The sequence below is a fragment of the Harpia harpyja genome, chromosome 15, assembly GCF_026419915.1.
Source record: "Harpia harpyja isolate bHarHar1 chromosome 15, bHarHar1 primary haplotype, whole genome shotgun sequence".
NCBI classification, from domain to species: Eukaryota; Metazoa; Chordata; class Aves; order Accipitriformes; family Accipitridae; genus Harpia; species Harpia harpyja.
Genome location: NC_068954.1, coordinates 30,944,901 through 30,960,366, shown reverse-complemented (window position 1 = coordinate 30,960,366; position 15,466 = coordinate 30,944,901). Strand labels below are relative to the sequence as shown.

The following is a 15,466-nucleotide window of genomic DNA, read 5'->3' as shown; positions in this document are numbered from 1 at the left end:
CCTGACCATGCCCAGGAGCTCTGAGTGGGAATTGTAGAATCAGGAAGAAAAGGACACGTGTTGTTCCCTTGGTAGTTCAGACACTTTTCCCAGTATCTATTTTTTCTAAGCAGAGCTGGAAGAGAGTAGCCAGAGTTTCCTGTGGTATCCTTAAACAGAGTGCCAGACATCGTTTGGCTTCATAAAATGCCAGGTTCAGTTGCCAAAGCTGTCTTAGCGAGGTGGGATGGCAGCAGTTTTGCGGGTGGAGAAGCTGATTTGAAGGTGAGAAAGAAATTGGGAGACTCATTCTGTAGTGAGCAGAGATGGAACCTGGGAAAAGTGGGACAGCAGTTCTTCACTAGTCTATGGTGGGATGGGTGCAGGACTGCTTCAGGCAGTGCTGTGACTTTACTGCACCTCCTTTTAGATAAGATTCTGCTCCTGATGTTTGTTCTCTAACTGGGTTTTCTTTTTCTTGCCTCCTCATTTCAGGCCTCTCTGCAGACAGCAAGCCCACGGTAAGACATGCTTCTTGTTCTTGAGTTACTGCTGGTCAGGACCTTAACACATGTTGTAATTTGTAGAAAGAGATTCCTGTCTGCAGTGGTAAACTATCAAAATGGTCCAGGAACAACATATGTGGAGTGAGAGTTAATGTAGCCCACCTGGATGTTATGCTGGCACTGAACTTGATGGGTTCACATCCCTGTGGCTGCCTCTATGACAGTTTTCTCAGATGAGCTGATTTTAGAATGAAATGCTGAAAGGAACAAAGATGGATATTTGTTTTTTTTTTTTCATATGCCTGACTTTCATTCTCTGTTTTTGTTTGAATTGCTTGACTTATGCCTGGGGAATGGAAATAACGAATGACCTGTAGTAAATTACTCTGCTTTTAATGGCTGATGCTGCTTTGCCCGTCTGAATTCCAGGTCTAAGTAGGAGGCACCAAAGTGTGCAGGGCTGAGAGCTCTGTCAGATTGGGCAGCCGGCGCAGTATTTGCCTGCTCAATTGAGGATGAGCGGAACAGAGTTAAGCCACGATCTGTCACCAGGCAAGGTTCTAGGTTTTTCTCTGGTGCCAGGGGCGTAAAAGATCTTGCATGAGCGTCTGCGAGGCGGAATAGCACTGGGGTTCCCTCTGCAGAACTACGTACTATGGAAGGCTTGTCCCTGCAGGTCTGCGTTCGTTAGGGATAAGTGCCGTAATGGTGGCTGACGCCTCTCAGCGAAACCAGTCAGGCTGGGTGATGTGTTGGGAAGCTGCTTGGTCTGGGGACCTGATTAGATGTGACACAATAGTTTTGGAAGGGTGAGGGTACAGCAATGGCTTCTTAAACCTGTGGCAGCCAGATAGCAGTGATAACTTTTAGGAGTACTGGCAAGCTTGCCTACGAGGCTGTTTATCTTTTGTTTGCGTTGACCAGACCGCTACAGCAAAGGTACCAGGTACAGCTGGCTCACAGTAACAGTCTGAAACCACCGCTCCTTCAGGAGGGGGAACAGCACCTGGGGTCTTTATCCTTTGGTTGGTTTGAGGAAGCAAAGGGGCAGACTGGCAGTTTCTGGCAGCTTCGTTTGGGACGCTGGTTCTGTCTTGCGGCCCTTGGTGCTGGCAGGAGCTGTTGCTGCTGGATGGCAGTGCAGCACAGTGCCCAGAGGAGTTTTCCCTCGGGCTGAGCACTGTGCACAAGTCTGTTCCAGGAGGCTTTTCCGGGAGGCAGCCTTATCTCTATCCCCGCAACTTGAGTGCTGGTGACTTTTAAAAAAAAAAATATAAATTGTTTCCTATGTCTTTGTAGGTAAACATGGATAAATTAAAGGAAAGGGCTCAAAGATTTGGGTTGAATGTCTCCTCGCTCTCCAAGAAGGTAAGGTGCCTTGGCCTCCAGGACACTCTTTGCACCTCCAGATTAGCCCGGTGCTCCAGCTCGTAGTGTGCCGTGACCGTTCAAAGCCTTTGTGCTGCTTGAGGTTTTACGTCTTGTTATTAGTGCAGCGGCATGGGCCCCGGACCCCAGGGGAGTCTTGTCAACACTGTTTCCTTCATCTTTCCTTCTGTTTGTTTTTGTGTGTGTGACTCTTGATATGGTTTTGAGAGAGTTACAACTGCTGAATGGAGGTGTTGCATTTTAAGATTGTTCATCCAAATTTTAACATGGGCAGAGACACCGTTTAGCGGGCTGTGTAATTGGTTTGTTTTCAGGCATTTGACTCGCGCTGTGTAAGTGCACATTTCTGATTGGGGTAGGAGCCAAGTCTGTAAAGACCAAGGTAATGAGCTCTCTGAAGAGAAGGCGTCCAGAGCTCCCTGGTAGGAAATAACTCTTTGAAGTACAAATGAGATGAGCTTTGTAGGGGGATGGATTTGGTCCTAAAGCTGTTTATTTTTTCCAGGGGAGAAATATACACAAGCTTCTGAGCGTAACCCCTTTTCTGGTCCTCATACCTAGCAACTGATTTAGCTCTGCCTTTGCATGCTGGAGCTGACTGCGGGGTTCTGTCGGTGGGGCAGGAGATGGAGCTGCGCTCTTGTCTCCAGCTGTAGGGGTGGGCTGTGCTGGGGGGGCCTGGAGGTAAACGTGTGCTGGAGAATGGTGTGCTTACCGGTGTGATAACCCCTTGCCTAAATGTCTTCTGTAGCAAATGGGGGAGAAGATGAATTTAGCATGTTTGGGGAAAACAGAAGAAAGGATAAATATATACTCTGAGATTGATACAACATCCTGTGTACTTCCCAAACAAAAATAGCCTTTTCCTCTTCTGGGCTGTAATGAACCTCGTGCTGCAGCACTGTTCAGAAATAGTGGCGAGTGAAAAAGAATTGTCCAGCTGTAACAGCTGGATAATGTTGGCATGGAGACCTCTCTTCTCGGTGCGGAAAAGGGTGAGAGCCAGGGGAGCTTCATCTTCTCTCCATCCCTGTGAAATAAGCCCCTCTCCTCCTCGGGGGGGATGGATTTGACCTTTTTTGCTGCCTGTTTCTCCACGTACGAGTGTTCTGCTTTATTCCACTGGCCCTGGGAATTCACTGATGTAGAAAATATCTGGCATTGGAGGTCGCTGTTCCCCCCCCTTCCCTCTCCTGTCCCTTTGGGGGTGGGGGAAGGAGGCCAGTGCATTAAAGCTGGGATATGTGGAGCTCAGGGTGAGAGGCTGCTCAAACATCATTAACCCTGTCACTAGGAGCTCCCATTTTTCAGGAGGAATATATGCCTTGTCAATGTTTATGGCCATGGCCTTCCCTGGGTAGGATTGTGTGGCTGCAGCTTAATAAAGCCAGGGCTTATGGAAGGAGTGGGCTTCCCAGGTTGTGCTGTGGTGCCTGTACGTGGCAAAAACCTGAAACCACCGAAGTGTGAGGCCTGAGCTCCCCAAGCCGTTCACCAGCAAATGCAGCTTACTGTATACTAATGAATTGCTCCCTGTTGTACAGATGGAGACCTACCAGTGGGGAAAATGACTTGCCCAAGGTCAGGAGTCGGTGGCAGGGCTGGCGCTCACCTCCAGATTGCCCGACGCTGGGCTTTGTGTCCCCTGCGAGCTCTGGCCGCACGCTCTGCGGAGCGGTGTCCAGCAGCAGGGCTCGCCTCGCTGCGCCGTGTCTCTTTTTTTGTTTGCTCCACCAGGAAGCCGAGTTCATGGGCTTAGAAGTGGCTTCTCCCACTGAGCGGAACACTCTCTTGCATTCCTGGGAGGAATATTATTGGTTACTTTAATTAGCTGGTAGTATTGTGCTTCCCACCTGGGTGTTCTTTATAGCTTTTCATTATGGAGGAGCCTGGCAGTTGCGAATGTTTACATGTGTCTTGGCAGGTTTTTATACCGTGCGTCGCAGCAAAAACTTTACAATAAACCATTGTCTCCACGGAGCCACACTTCATTTCCTATTCAAATTGGTTTGGGGAGGGGTAGGGATGTGGGGGGGAGAATCGTAGCTAAGGGGGATTTCAGACCTGCTGTGAGCCAGGGAGCAAATGCAGAGCTGCGTTAGTGGCTGTGAACTCATCTGTAGCTTTGAACCCCCCTTCCCCCCCTGTTAGCCCTCTGGGGTAGAAATCTTTCAAGTTTAAAATCTTCCTCCCTGCCTAAAGGGAAAGCGAGATCCTGGTCGCTGGGAGGAGAGCAGGCGAACAGAAAGGTTGGTGGTGCTGGAGCAGAAGAGGCAGGTGCTCATTTGTCTCAAGGCAGTACGGGGCCATCAAATTAATTTTTAAAATAAATCAAGCAAGCGTTTATCTCCCTGTAGCACTGACTCTCCCCTCCGAGGCCTCCTGTTAAAGCACACGTTCGCTGACCTAAAGCTACCATCCCTTGACTCCTGTTAGTTGTACTTAACCCCCCACACTTGTAAATGTTCCCTCTCTATAGCAGCTGCTCCCTGTAACACTCAAACTCTCGTCTCCCCAGGGGAGGATGTTTAGCTGCATGTTTTATATGCAGGGTTTGATGCTGCAGAGGGAGCTGCCTGCGTCGTGGCTGTGATTCAGAAGCTTTTCTCCAAGGGGGTGGTTTGCTCTTTATGTATAAAATAGCCTTGTAAGTCTCCTGCTGAGAAAGTGTTGGCACCAAATGGACAGCAAGAGCCCTTGGGATAACATAAAAGCTCTGTTTGCCACCTTTGTATTACATTATCAAATACCTTTCCCAATCCGAACAGATGACTAAAATAATTGGCTTTTATATCTCCTCTTAAATGTGGAGGTCTCAAACTGCCTTACAAACGATTAGCTGATTAACCCTCGGCCGTTCAGAGGTTGGGAGCAGAGAGGTGAAGTGACTCTGCTCCAAGGTCGCTCCAAGTCAGGAGTCCCCACTCGGAGCCCTCTTCTCCCCAGCGCGTTTCCATGAGCTGGGGGTGAAACAAAGGATTTTTGCCGCAAATCTCCATATGCATGCCTAGCGTTCTCATCCCTCTTCATGGGAGACTTGTCCCATCACCAGCTCGGTGATTTCTCAGAACAGGGGGAAGTTTATGTGTCTGTTGAGAGGTGCGGTGACCTGTCTGTAGTGAGGCAGAGCAAGGAGTGTGGCTCCTGAGCCGTGTGTCACCTTGAATAACTTCATTTTTCTTTGCCTGGTTGCAAGTCTTCCATTTTACAGCTGGAGCATTGTAGCCATAAGACATGTCGAGAGCCCTGCAGGCGTCCCGGGTTGGATCCTGAGCAGCAGTAGCAGCACAGGATGCTAAAGTATCCCCTTGATCAAAAGGTACTGACTCCTCTGGCTAGGAAGAGTTAATGTTTTAATATGGCCACCCGTCATGATTCTAGATTAATGCTGGTTTAATTCCATTTAATGAGAATGTGTTTTACATGGAGCAGACAAGAGCTGCGCTTGCCTGAAATCAGCTGGCCAGAGCTGGCAGGCTGACTGCGTGACGTTCGTGTGGTGTTGGAGGAGAGCAGGGGTCAGTGGACCAGCAGAAAGTCTGTGTGTATACAAAATAGCTAAATGAGAGAGAGAAAACAATTGGCTTAATTGTTTGGCTTCCAGCAAGCTTATAATAACGTGCTGAGGAGGAATCCTTTTCCTGGATAATTTTTCTGCCTGCAATCTTTCCAAACACCCCCCGCCAGCCCCGGATGAGAAGCTATTAACCACCAAGGAAGCAAAGGGTGGTGGCGGGGGGAGATGTTGGCAGAGGAAAGGAAAAAGGATTCGTGGACGAGGATTGTTTCTAGCGAGCACCAGGGACGGACATGTCATGTGTGGTGGCATATGCCTGCATTTTTGAGAAGTGTGATTGGCTTATGTGGCCAGTTTGTCGTCAAGAAATGCCTTTTGCTGTCAGTTTGAAGAGATACCTCCTGTATTGTTTGAAAGGGCACGCGCCCCTGAATATTATTTTCTTTCCAAACTTCACTTTTTCTGCCTGTTGTCAGGCTTTGTGTCTTTCTGTTGCTGTCCTCTCTGCTTTCTACCCAGTCTCTGCTGTGGCAGAGTGGAGGAAAGCTGCCTCCTCTGGGTTATAACCCAGCCCCTTCTCTTTCTGTGTGCTTCATCTTAATTCCTCTTTCTCTCTCACCTTCTCTTTTACCTTCTGTAGTGCATTGTGATTAGAATATATATAAGATGGCCCTGGAAAGTGTCTTCACCACGCTGTAAATTCGTAGTGGGGTTGTATTTGTCCTCAGAAGTTGATGGCTCTGTGTGTTGTCTGCACATCATTCCTCTTCAGGACCACTACATGAGCTCTGCTTTTTGAATGAGTTTATGGAGCAGTTGGCACTTCTTAAATCAGCCACGTAAAAGAAGTTTTCCTCCCTTGGAGCAGCATCACCAGTGACACATGGAACGGGCAGGGTGGTGTGCCAGATGTGGAGGGTATGTCATGATAGACCGCACGATGAATGAGAGTGCTTCTGTGGGCAGAGTCCTGGTGCTGCACTTGGGACTTCTTTCCCAGTGCCTCGAAGTGCCCATGACATTGTACTTTTAATATTTGTAGGTATTTTTAAAAAGCTGCTTTAGGTAATTTTTAAAGGATTTTCCATCTCCCTCTGAGTTGGACTAGTGGTAACTAAGGTAGCTGGCTTTACAGAGGGAGAAGATTAAAAAATAGTCCTGGTTTAAAGACTAAAATGAAAGCAAAGCCCTCTAAAACAACCCTTGTGTTTTCACTTGTTACAGAAACTTTCCAGTAGTCCTGCAGAAAGTAGAAACTAGGTCAGATAGAAGAATGCAGCTAGAGTTGCATGGGTGTGCAGAAACGGAGTTGGAAGATCCAGATACAAAATAATGCAATTAGCAAGGAGTGTGGAAGCTCGTGAGATGCGATTCTGTGAGTCCAGAAAGCCGTTAGCCCATGCTAACTATGGGAGTGCTTGTGGAAGGCTCAGCAGCAGATGACTCGAAGGAGGCTGAGCTGTTCCGTGCCTTTTTTTGCCTTAGCTGTTGCTGAGCAGGTCTGACTGCAGATAGGTAATGGCGTCTGTATTGAAAGGTAAACCTCAGCCAAAAGGTAAATGTCAGTCTTGAGGAGAGAAAGAGCGGGTTTGGGGCACTCCAGCCTTAATGCTTTTGCAGGTAAATGCTGGAGAGTTTCCAGCTGGCCCCTGTAGGGATTTATAGAAGCTGAGCACTAATCCTCGAAGAACTTATTTTGTCTCTGCTGGACAGGAGCCCCGCACAGGTTGGTGTTCAGTTCTCTGTGTGGTTTAGCTGCATGCCGCAGTAACTATCGGTGTGTGCTGCCTGTCCCCTCGCTGCCTCTCCTTCCCCCAGCCCCTACGAAGTGACGTCACTATTTTCCAAGTTGAGCTGCTGAATGCAGGCCTGTTGGTTTAAGATAATGGGAAGTGACAAGGTGAAGAATAGTGCTGGCAGTCATGGACGTTTTAACACAAGGGTGCTGTAAGCGAGGCCTCCGCCGCCCCTGCCCCCTCCTGGGTTGCTTGGGGAAGGGGTTTGTGTCGACCGAATCGCCAGTGCAGGCAGCATCCCTGGGTGAAGGGCAGGGCGGGCGAGATGTTTATGTTCACCCTTTTGTAATGGTGGAGGGGTTGTACTCTTGTTTTTAACACTCCTGCACCCAGAGAGCCCTCCCCGTCCCTGTCCTGGACGTGGTGAAGCTCAGCACCAGAGTGCCTCTGGACAAAGGCTGTCAGATGCTGTCCAACACAGGCTGCGTGGCGTGCTGCAGGCCAGCCCTGGCTCTGACCTGGGCTGCGAGATGCAGCGCAGAGCAGCCGCTGTTGGAGACGTAGGCATGGGAAGGGAAGGCTCGACAGAGCCTACGTGCCAGCATGTGGCTTACTGGTGTGCTTGAAGATAAGCCCAGATCTTTGTAGGGCTGCAACCCTGGGGAAAATAAGACCTGAGGTTACAAGACAAACGTAAAGGTTTAACAGACCTCAGTCTTTTTCCCTTTTGTGTTTTTTGTTTAAGACAAAGCAACAGTCTCCCCATGAGGGGCACGGTGGTGGTCTTCACTGGCCCGATGCACTCTGGCCAAGGGCAATGCAACAGTCTCCTCTGGGAAGAGGGATGGATTTGTGGTTTCCAGTCCCAATCCCTGGTGATCCAGCTGGCATGCGATGGGATTGTGCAAAGAAATTAAGGTCTTGTGTTTCCTAGAAGGCAAATAACAAGTTTTGTCTAACCAGCCTCTTCTCTTGCGAATAACTCTAGACTGGTATGCAGGGAAAAGGTATCTAGCAGAAACCTCACTGAAGCACTAAGGAGCTGGAGGTGATGTGTGCCCATGGACCTGAGCAGCTGCAATCACTGTGTCGGGGGAAAAGCCAGCCTCTACACCGGTGTGTTCAATGGTCACATATTGCAGGCTGCTGCGAGCCTGGCTCTTTGCAGATTAATTCCCGTGCAAGAGAGTAAAGATGAATTTGAAATGCAAGTATTGGATTGAGATGCCTTTCAAGGGGTTGTCGCCCTTTCTGGACTAGGCAGATCTTAAAAGCTTGAAATAAACTCAAGTTTCCTGCCTCCCCAGTCTCTCTGCTATTTTAGTGGCATAACGCTCATTGCTCTTCTAAATGTTGTACTCTCTGCTCCTGTGAATGAGTCACGCTAATAGGAAGTAGTGAAGTTAATGAGACGCAAAGCTCAGTCGTGCTACACGAGGTATGAGGAGCCTTAGGTGTGTTGTCGCAAACTACAGGTTACGCTTTTCAGGTGGGAGCATAATTTCATGGTTTCAGGTTGACCGTGTGCCTGCAGGCGTATAACCGCACAGGAACACAAGTGTAGTGCTCCTGGGAAGCCTGTCCTGTTGCCTTGGTGGGGATGCTGGTGCTTTTCTGCTGCTCCCCTAAAACTCGGTTGTGCTGGAAGGGTTCAAGTTCAGCTGTGCAGCGGGTAAGTCGCTGTGCCTGAGGGGCTGGAAGGCGTCTCGAAGCATCCCTTCCGCAGTGCCTGTGCTGTGACCCTTGGTCACCTGTGCTCTCAGCTGCTGTTATTTCCTCCCCTCTGGCATTTCCTCTCCAGCATATCCAAAATAATTTCCCTCTCTCCTGCTGCCTCAGCTACCCACGCTCTTGTAAATCTTGCCACCAGCTTTCTCCCCTTCTCGGACAGCCCAGGCAGCGGCGTGGGTCTTGTGTGATGGCAGCGAGTAAGGTGCTGTGGCAAGTGCTGGGGTTGCAGAGCTGCCCTGCGTGTTTCTTGATTGTGTTATTTTCTCCCATCACGCTGGCTGCTTTCTGGCTGCCTTATCCATGAGCAGGCGTCACCATGACCAGGCTCTTCCTGATCTCCCCAGAACCTTTTGTGAACCCCCTTCCAGGCAGACTCTCCTGTCCCTCTTGCACGTGCTCTGCTGGGGATTTTTGTTCCTTACCTGTCAGGGCTTTCCTGAATTTTCAGTTCTGGACCTTCTGACTTTGCACTTTACCAGGGGCTTTGCAAGGCCTTAGTTCTCACTTCCCCATGAATAAGCTCCAGATCAGGCAAAGGTGGAGCTGCCCTTTACTATGGTCAGTGCTTAAGTGACTGTGGTTTCGGTGCCATGGGAATTCGGGGTGTGAATGAGCTTGTCATGAAGGTTTTGGGCTGTAGGAAAGAGTAGAGGGAGGTGCTGTGCAGAGCCAGCCCCTCTGGGGGCTGGAGCCTGTGTGCCCACCCTAGGATGGGGTAAGGTACCCAGAGCCTGCCCTTGGCTCTCCTACGCACAGAGCCATCTCCAGGGTTGGTGGTGGGATCCGTATGCTGTGTCACTGTCCTTCTCTTTGTACTGGAAACTCCTGTGGTTGGGCACATGAGAACATCTTATGACCTTCTACAGCTGATACGACTGTGGCTTTCGTTATCTTTTCAGTGCTTACTGGGTATCATGGGATGTTTTCTCTAGCCTTTGCCTAGGCGGGATGAAAAAACAGCAGCTGAAGAAACCCATAACTTTGTTTCCAATAGAAATGTCAACTTGGCATCCAGCTGCCCTCCAAAAGGGCCGGAGGGTCTTCTGCTGGGCTGCAGGGCGTCTGCCAGGGCAGCACCATCATGGCTCAGCTAACCGGGTCCCAAAACTGCGGTTACGTGTTCACCACAGTCCTATCGCAAAGGAAGAAAGCTGTCGTGAAACAAACAAACCAGAAGTGACTGCGTGGCTTAGTGCTACGCTGTTGCTCCTGTCTGCTGCCGGCTCCAGCTCCTGAAGCTATTTGGTGTTTACCATTATTCCTTCGGAAGCGCTTCCCCCTCCGCCCCAACCCTTTACGCGCACTTACACACACCCACGATGTCATTTTAAAAATAAATGACGAGAGCGCTGCGCGGGGTCAGGGGGACTCCTGCTCGCGCATTGATCCCGGCGCTGCCTGAAAGGGCTCCGCGTCCTGGACAAACCTTCGGGGAGTGGCGAAGGGCTCGTTCCCGGGGGGGACAATGCTGGGGGGGACTCTCTGACCTCCCTCTGCCCAGTCATCTGGTTCTTCATTGGTCCCCGCTGTGAAACAGAACTTCGCTTTTGTCTGTAACACAAATACATCTTTTCCCCACCCCCCCTTTCCCCCTCTATTATGATTCAATCAATGATGTCATTATGTCCCATTCAGGGGCTCTTGAACCATTTGGCTGCAGGAATTTGGAGGAGCGGCAGGGGAAGAATGGCAGACCCGGCTCTCGCTCCCTGCCTTCCAGAGCCTATTTGAGTCTCAACCAGAGAAACAAAGTCAGGTTTCCCCTTAACCCCTCTTCACTGCAGAGGACAAAAGTAAAAACAGCCCCCAAAAAACCCCCCTGTGAAATGCACGGAGGGGTGCGTGTGCCGCGCATATGTGGAGGGGGACTGCGAGGAATGTGTGGGTGAATCAAACTGTGCGCAGCTCTGCGGAGGATCCCCTCCTTTCTATTTAATACTTTTAATTAAGATAACTTAAGCAGCTCTTTCTGTTCTTGGAAGACTTGATGGTTTCACATCCGCTGGCAGCACTGGGCTCTGCGGTGATGTTGCACCAAGTCTGTGGCTTTTGAGGGGGACTGAGCTTCCTCTTCATGGCCATGCATGCGGTGCTGACAGCTTTGTAGGAGCATTAGTAAAATCTCTGTAAAGGCAAGTGATCCATGGTCTTAGCCCCTAAAAATTTTCCTAGTCTTACTAATTAGGCAATGGAAGGCCTCACTTTTTTAGAAAACCCTCTCCAATTCAGTTATCAGATAGCAGAGCTGATCTTCCCCAGCTCTGCACTTTCTGGAAGGTCCTTTAGGGCACGGATGGGTGCAGGGTTGGGGAGTGCTGAACTCATGGGGGCTTAGAGACTCTTGAATGTAGATCCAGGACCATCTTGAATACCTTTTCTACCGAAGCATCTGTGAGTGGGTGCCCCGTGGAGATGCTGCTGGTGCATGGCTGGGTGTCTCCCAGGCCCGGCTTTGTCAGAATGTGTGGATTTAGGTTTTCTGATGTTTTAACTGCAGATGTGTAATGTGCTTTTGTAGTTTGGACCATTAGGCGTCCGGGCTCATCCCGCAGGGCCGAAAGAAGCATCTTTAAAAACCTGGTCTTATAATAGCAACATTTGGGATGGAACAGCTTAATTCCGTGGGTAATTTAGTGGCTAATATACCTTTCCCCATGCTCTGGCAAATTCTTGTTATTTAAAAGGCATAAAAGCGAGTGAGGGGTTGTTTGTACTGGAGATATGGCCGGGAGAGGAGGAGTCCCTGTAGTTGGGACTGTTCCCGCTCTGGCATGCGGCTGGCCAGCCGAGGCCCACTGGCACATGAGCTGCCATTCCGGAGGAATAAATGCACAGATTTAACAATTATTAGGGTTTAGTTAGTCAAATATTTGCAGAGCAGCAGCTCTTTTGCTAGATTTCCCTTCGAGCTCTGCTAGGATCTCAAGCTTTTAGTGATATTGGAGAAACCAAATAAAGTGACCATAAAAGATCAAACATAAGGTATTTTCTGAGTGTTTTACCCATCGCCTTTTATCTCTTCTGGTTGAAAGAGGTCTGAAGACTTTTATGTGTGGAAGTGATGAGCATCCACACAGATCCTGACTAGAGGTGCTGGGCTGTGTGTGGATGAAGGCTGTCAGCCTGCGTGTTTCCTCTCTCCATCTGCTGCTCAGACATCTGTTGTTTGGTTTTTCTGTGGCACCTTGTTCGTTGGAGACAGCCCTGGATGCTCTTGGATGCCAGCTCTTTCTGTAGTGCAGTTCCTGTTTGCTGGGATAGGGCAGCTAACTTCTTGAGTTTGGTTCCCTGTCCAAAATCTAATCAAATGACCCTCTACGCCAGGTCCTCCCTCTGCAGGATTTTGTCTTTGCCTTTCCACTGGAATGTGGGGCTGTGTTGCTCATCCCTGCCGCTGCTGCACACGAGGAGGATGGTCTGTGGGGTGAGGCTGGGAAACCAAGTGTCCAGCCTAGAAGTCAAATGTGGACCGTCCCCTGGCATTGCCTGGGTGAAGGGCTGGGCTGTTTGTGCGGGGACATGCGGGGTCCAGGCATGCCCTCAGCTCAGGACAGTTATTTGGCAGAGAAAAGGGATTGGGTCTAGGAGAGAACTGATAATCCAGCCTTCGCTCTGGTACTTCTCAAAGAGAATCCGGGTGTAAATGGTGGGTGAAGGACTGTGTTATGGACAGTGCTGGGCTTCTCTGCTTAGAGGTTAGTGCTTGAAGTAGTTTATGGATTAGCACAAAGTCTCTTAGAATTAAACTCCAGGCAGTGAAATTGCACTGGAAGGTGCTGAATTGCCCTGCCAGTTTTCTCCTGCAGGCCGGTTTAGTTTTCCCTGGTCATATTCAAACTGACGGGTCGCTAACTCTGCTCTCTTGAGCCGCTGGCATTTCTGTGCAGTGGTCAGTCTATGGGGTGCAAAGTCATTGCAAGGCCACAGGTGCCTTGGGGGCTTCTGCACAGCAGGAGGAAACTCTTTGGTCTCTCTCCAAACCTGCTTCACTTATTATTGAAAAATCTTTTATCTTCGGGGTTAGGAGTGGTGAGTGCTCACCTGGCTTCCCAGGGTATGTATACAGAGCCTGGAGATAAATCTGCCTTTGAGTCAAAATTAAGCTGCTTTCCCTGGGAACCCCAGGAGAATAAATGTGCACGGCTCCGATGATCGTCTTTGCTGTCCACCGTGGCAGTTGCAGCGGGCATGTTTGCACCCAAGAGTTTTCCTGTTCTACAAACTCCCTGCAATTTTGCCTCCTTTTACTGGGACTTCATCTAGCTTGTAAAGCAGCAGCACTTAGACACTACAGGGCACTTCTCAGCTGGCCAGGGAGGTCTGCTGGACCTGGCAGCGTGGTGGGCTCGGCGTGTCCCACTGCCTTGCAGAGGCGTGTGGGTTTGCACTGCCGCTTGCAGGGGAAGGGTTAATGTTGCCGTGGTGTGTTGCCGTTTTTGCGCTTGTTGGGTTTGAATAGAATGGATTTTTTTTTTTTTTTAAATCTGGGGCTAATGTGCAATTCAAATCATGTTTAGTCATCGCCCGATTGCCTCTTTTTAATAACAGCTGGACTCTTTGAGGGAAAACTCTCTTGCTCTGCCAAGTGGCTTTAACTCTGCTGGCCTCCCATTCCAGAGCCAGGTGTATCGCTCTTAAACATGCTCCTGGGGTCTGTGCTGAACATGGGGGGCTCGCCTCAAAGTCTTCCCACGCTGGGGCCAGTGAACTTTAGGAGAGAAGAGCCTCCGTAAATGCCATATGATATTTAAGATGCTGTTTGGCGGGTGCAAAGAGATGAAAAGCCCCTTCTGAGGCCCTTTGCCTTGTGGTGCACCTGAAATGCGTCTCCTTCACTCGGCCGTGCAGCATTCCTGACATGTTTGTTTCATCCTTGACGTCGAAGTGGAAGAATGCTTTTCAACTCGGCGCTGGGAGAGTTGCAGGTGTACTCTTAGCACATGTCTGTGACTTTCTTCTCTTCCTCCCCTGCTGATCCCGTTTGAGGTGAGCATAAACTTCTAACTGTGAAAACCGTGGTGTCTTGACACAGAGAAACCTCAGAACCGCTGGCTGTTGCGGCTCCTGCCCAACACGGTGCACAGAAAAACACTGCAGTCAGATGGTGTTTTTGCCTTCCCAACCTGTTTTCCAAGATATATGTTGGAAGAAAGGACGAGGAGCCAGCTTGCAGTTGCCCGTTTCCTTTAGCTTGTGTAAAACAAACAAACAAAAAAAAAACGTTGCTGAGGTTAGTCCGAGAAAGCAGCCAGTCAGTGACCCTGTGTTGCTCAGGCTTCATTAGTGTGAATGAGTAAATCAGGACCTCTCTGGTGTACAGCCAGAACAGGCACAGCGTTTTAAACAACTCGTGCTCTTGATGCTTCCCATCCTTTTGTAAATAAAGATCTTCAGAGACCTGCAACTTGGTCTGTTCTTCCACTAGACTTGTCCCAGGCACTTACAGCAGGTTTTTAACAGATGAATTAAGCCAGAAGATCAAGCTTTGCTCTAACTTTAGGTGACTTTGTGGACTAATTCTGTAATCTATTCCCAGAAGAGACAGCAAGGAGTGTGCAGATTGTCCAGGGGCATAGGCTGGCCTGGGGTGTGTTTGAGTGAGGCCATCGGTGACCCAGATGTGTTGGATGTTGCCCCGTCTTGCTGTGAGTCGGCGAATGGGACATTTCTCTGAATCCCCAAGTTGAGCCCGGGCGCTGGGGCTTTGGTGTCTCTTTTCCGTGGAGATAAAGCTGTGTTTGATGTTTCTGAAATGCGTTGAGGCCCTTGGATCTGCCTGCGTGGCATAATTTTGTATAAGCTGTGCTGTTTAGAAGTCATTCCTCCATGGCAGCAGAATAGACAGTCCTTCTAACACACTGTTTGTATAAGGAGTGTGATAGGAACTTTAATGTATATTCCTGCTGCATGTATCTAATCTAAGTGGAGTCCTCATGTTGGCGGTCTTTGGAGAAAGGCTGCGGCTATCTCTGCTGGCTCAGTCTCAGCGTGTATCCCTCTGCGACCAGCTCCAAATCTGGGCTGGGAGCATGAAGTGCTGTTGGAGATGAAAGAGCTGTGCTGACTTGGGTTGAAAGGGGCAGCTGGAGATCACCTCTGCGTTTTGTCGGGCTTTTGGAGGAGTGGAGCGCGAAATGCAGCATTGCTCCTCGTGCCTGCACCCTGCTCTGTGCTATGAGGCGAAGATCTCCTGTGTGAAAGGCAATTTTGTGGATGGAAATGGGAAGGGGTGTAAGGCACACGTGGAATATTTCAGTATAAACCCTGGGCTTCCTTCTTGCTTCCCGTCCCCTGCTGAACGCTTGCTGGTGTATGGGAACATCGACTCCAGAAGGACTTAGCAGCACTCGGAGCCTGCGAGGGGAAAGAAACAGGAGGAATAAATACGTTGAGATGAATTTCAAAAAGGTGGTGGGCGACAGCTGTGCGTCCTAGGATTGGAGTGTTTCTGAGAATAAAACCATCGGTTGCTGTCATTCACCCTCCGGGTATGAAATTGGAAGCCCAGTTACCCTTGAGTGTTTCATAACCTTTACCTTTTGGAGGTCAAGGCCATGTCATCATTAATCTACCATCGCCTGAAAGCCTCGGGGCTCTGCTTTTCATCC

The 15,466-nt window shown here is 49.6% G+C and overlaps 1 protein-coding gene across 5 annotated transcripts in view; it reads left to right on the top strand.

Annotated features, from left to right (window-relative positions):
* The window catches only part of SARNP (SAP domain containing ribonucleoprotein), a 32,149-nt gene that overhangs the window by 7,559 nt on the left and 9,124 nt on the right, over nucleotides 1-15,466 (top strand). For 4 of the 5 annotated variants that reach the window (XR_008238542.1, XM_052810197.1, XM_052810195.1 and 1 more), the window contains exons 8-9: nucleotides 475-500; nucleotides 1,785-1,853. Coding sequence is in view for 4 of the 5 variants with exons in the window: in XM_052810197.1 (XP_052666157.1) it covers nucleotides 475-500; nucleotides 1,785-1,853 (95 nt within the window). In the remaining variant the exon portion in view is untranslated. The remainder of the gene's footprint in view (nucleotides 1-474; nucleotides 501-1,784; nucleotides 1,854-15,466) is intronic. The other variant, XM_052810199.1, reaches the window with a different exon arrangement.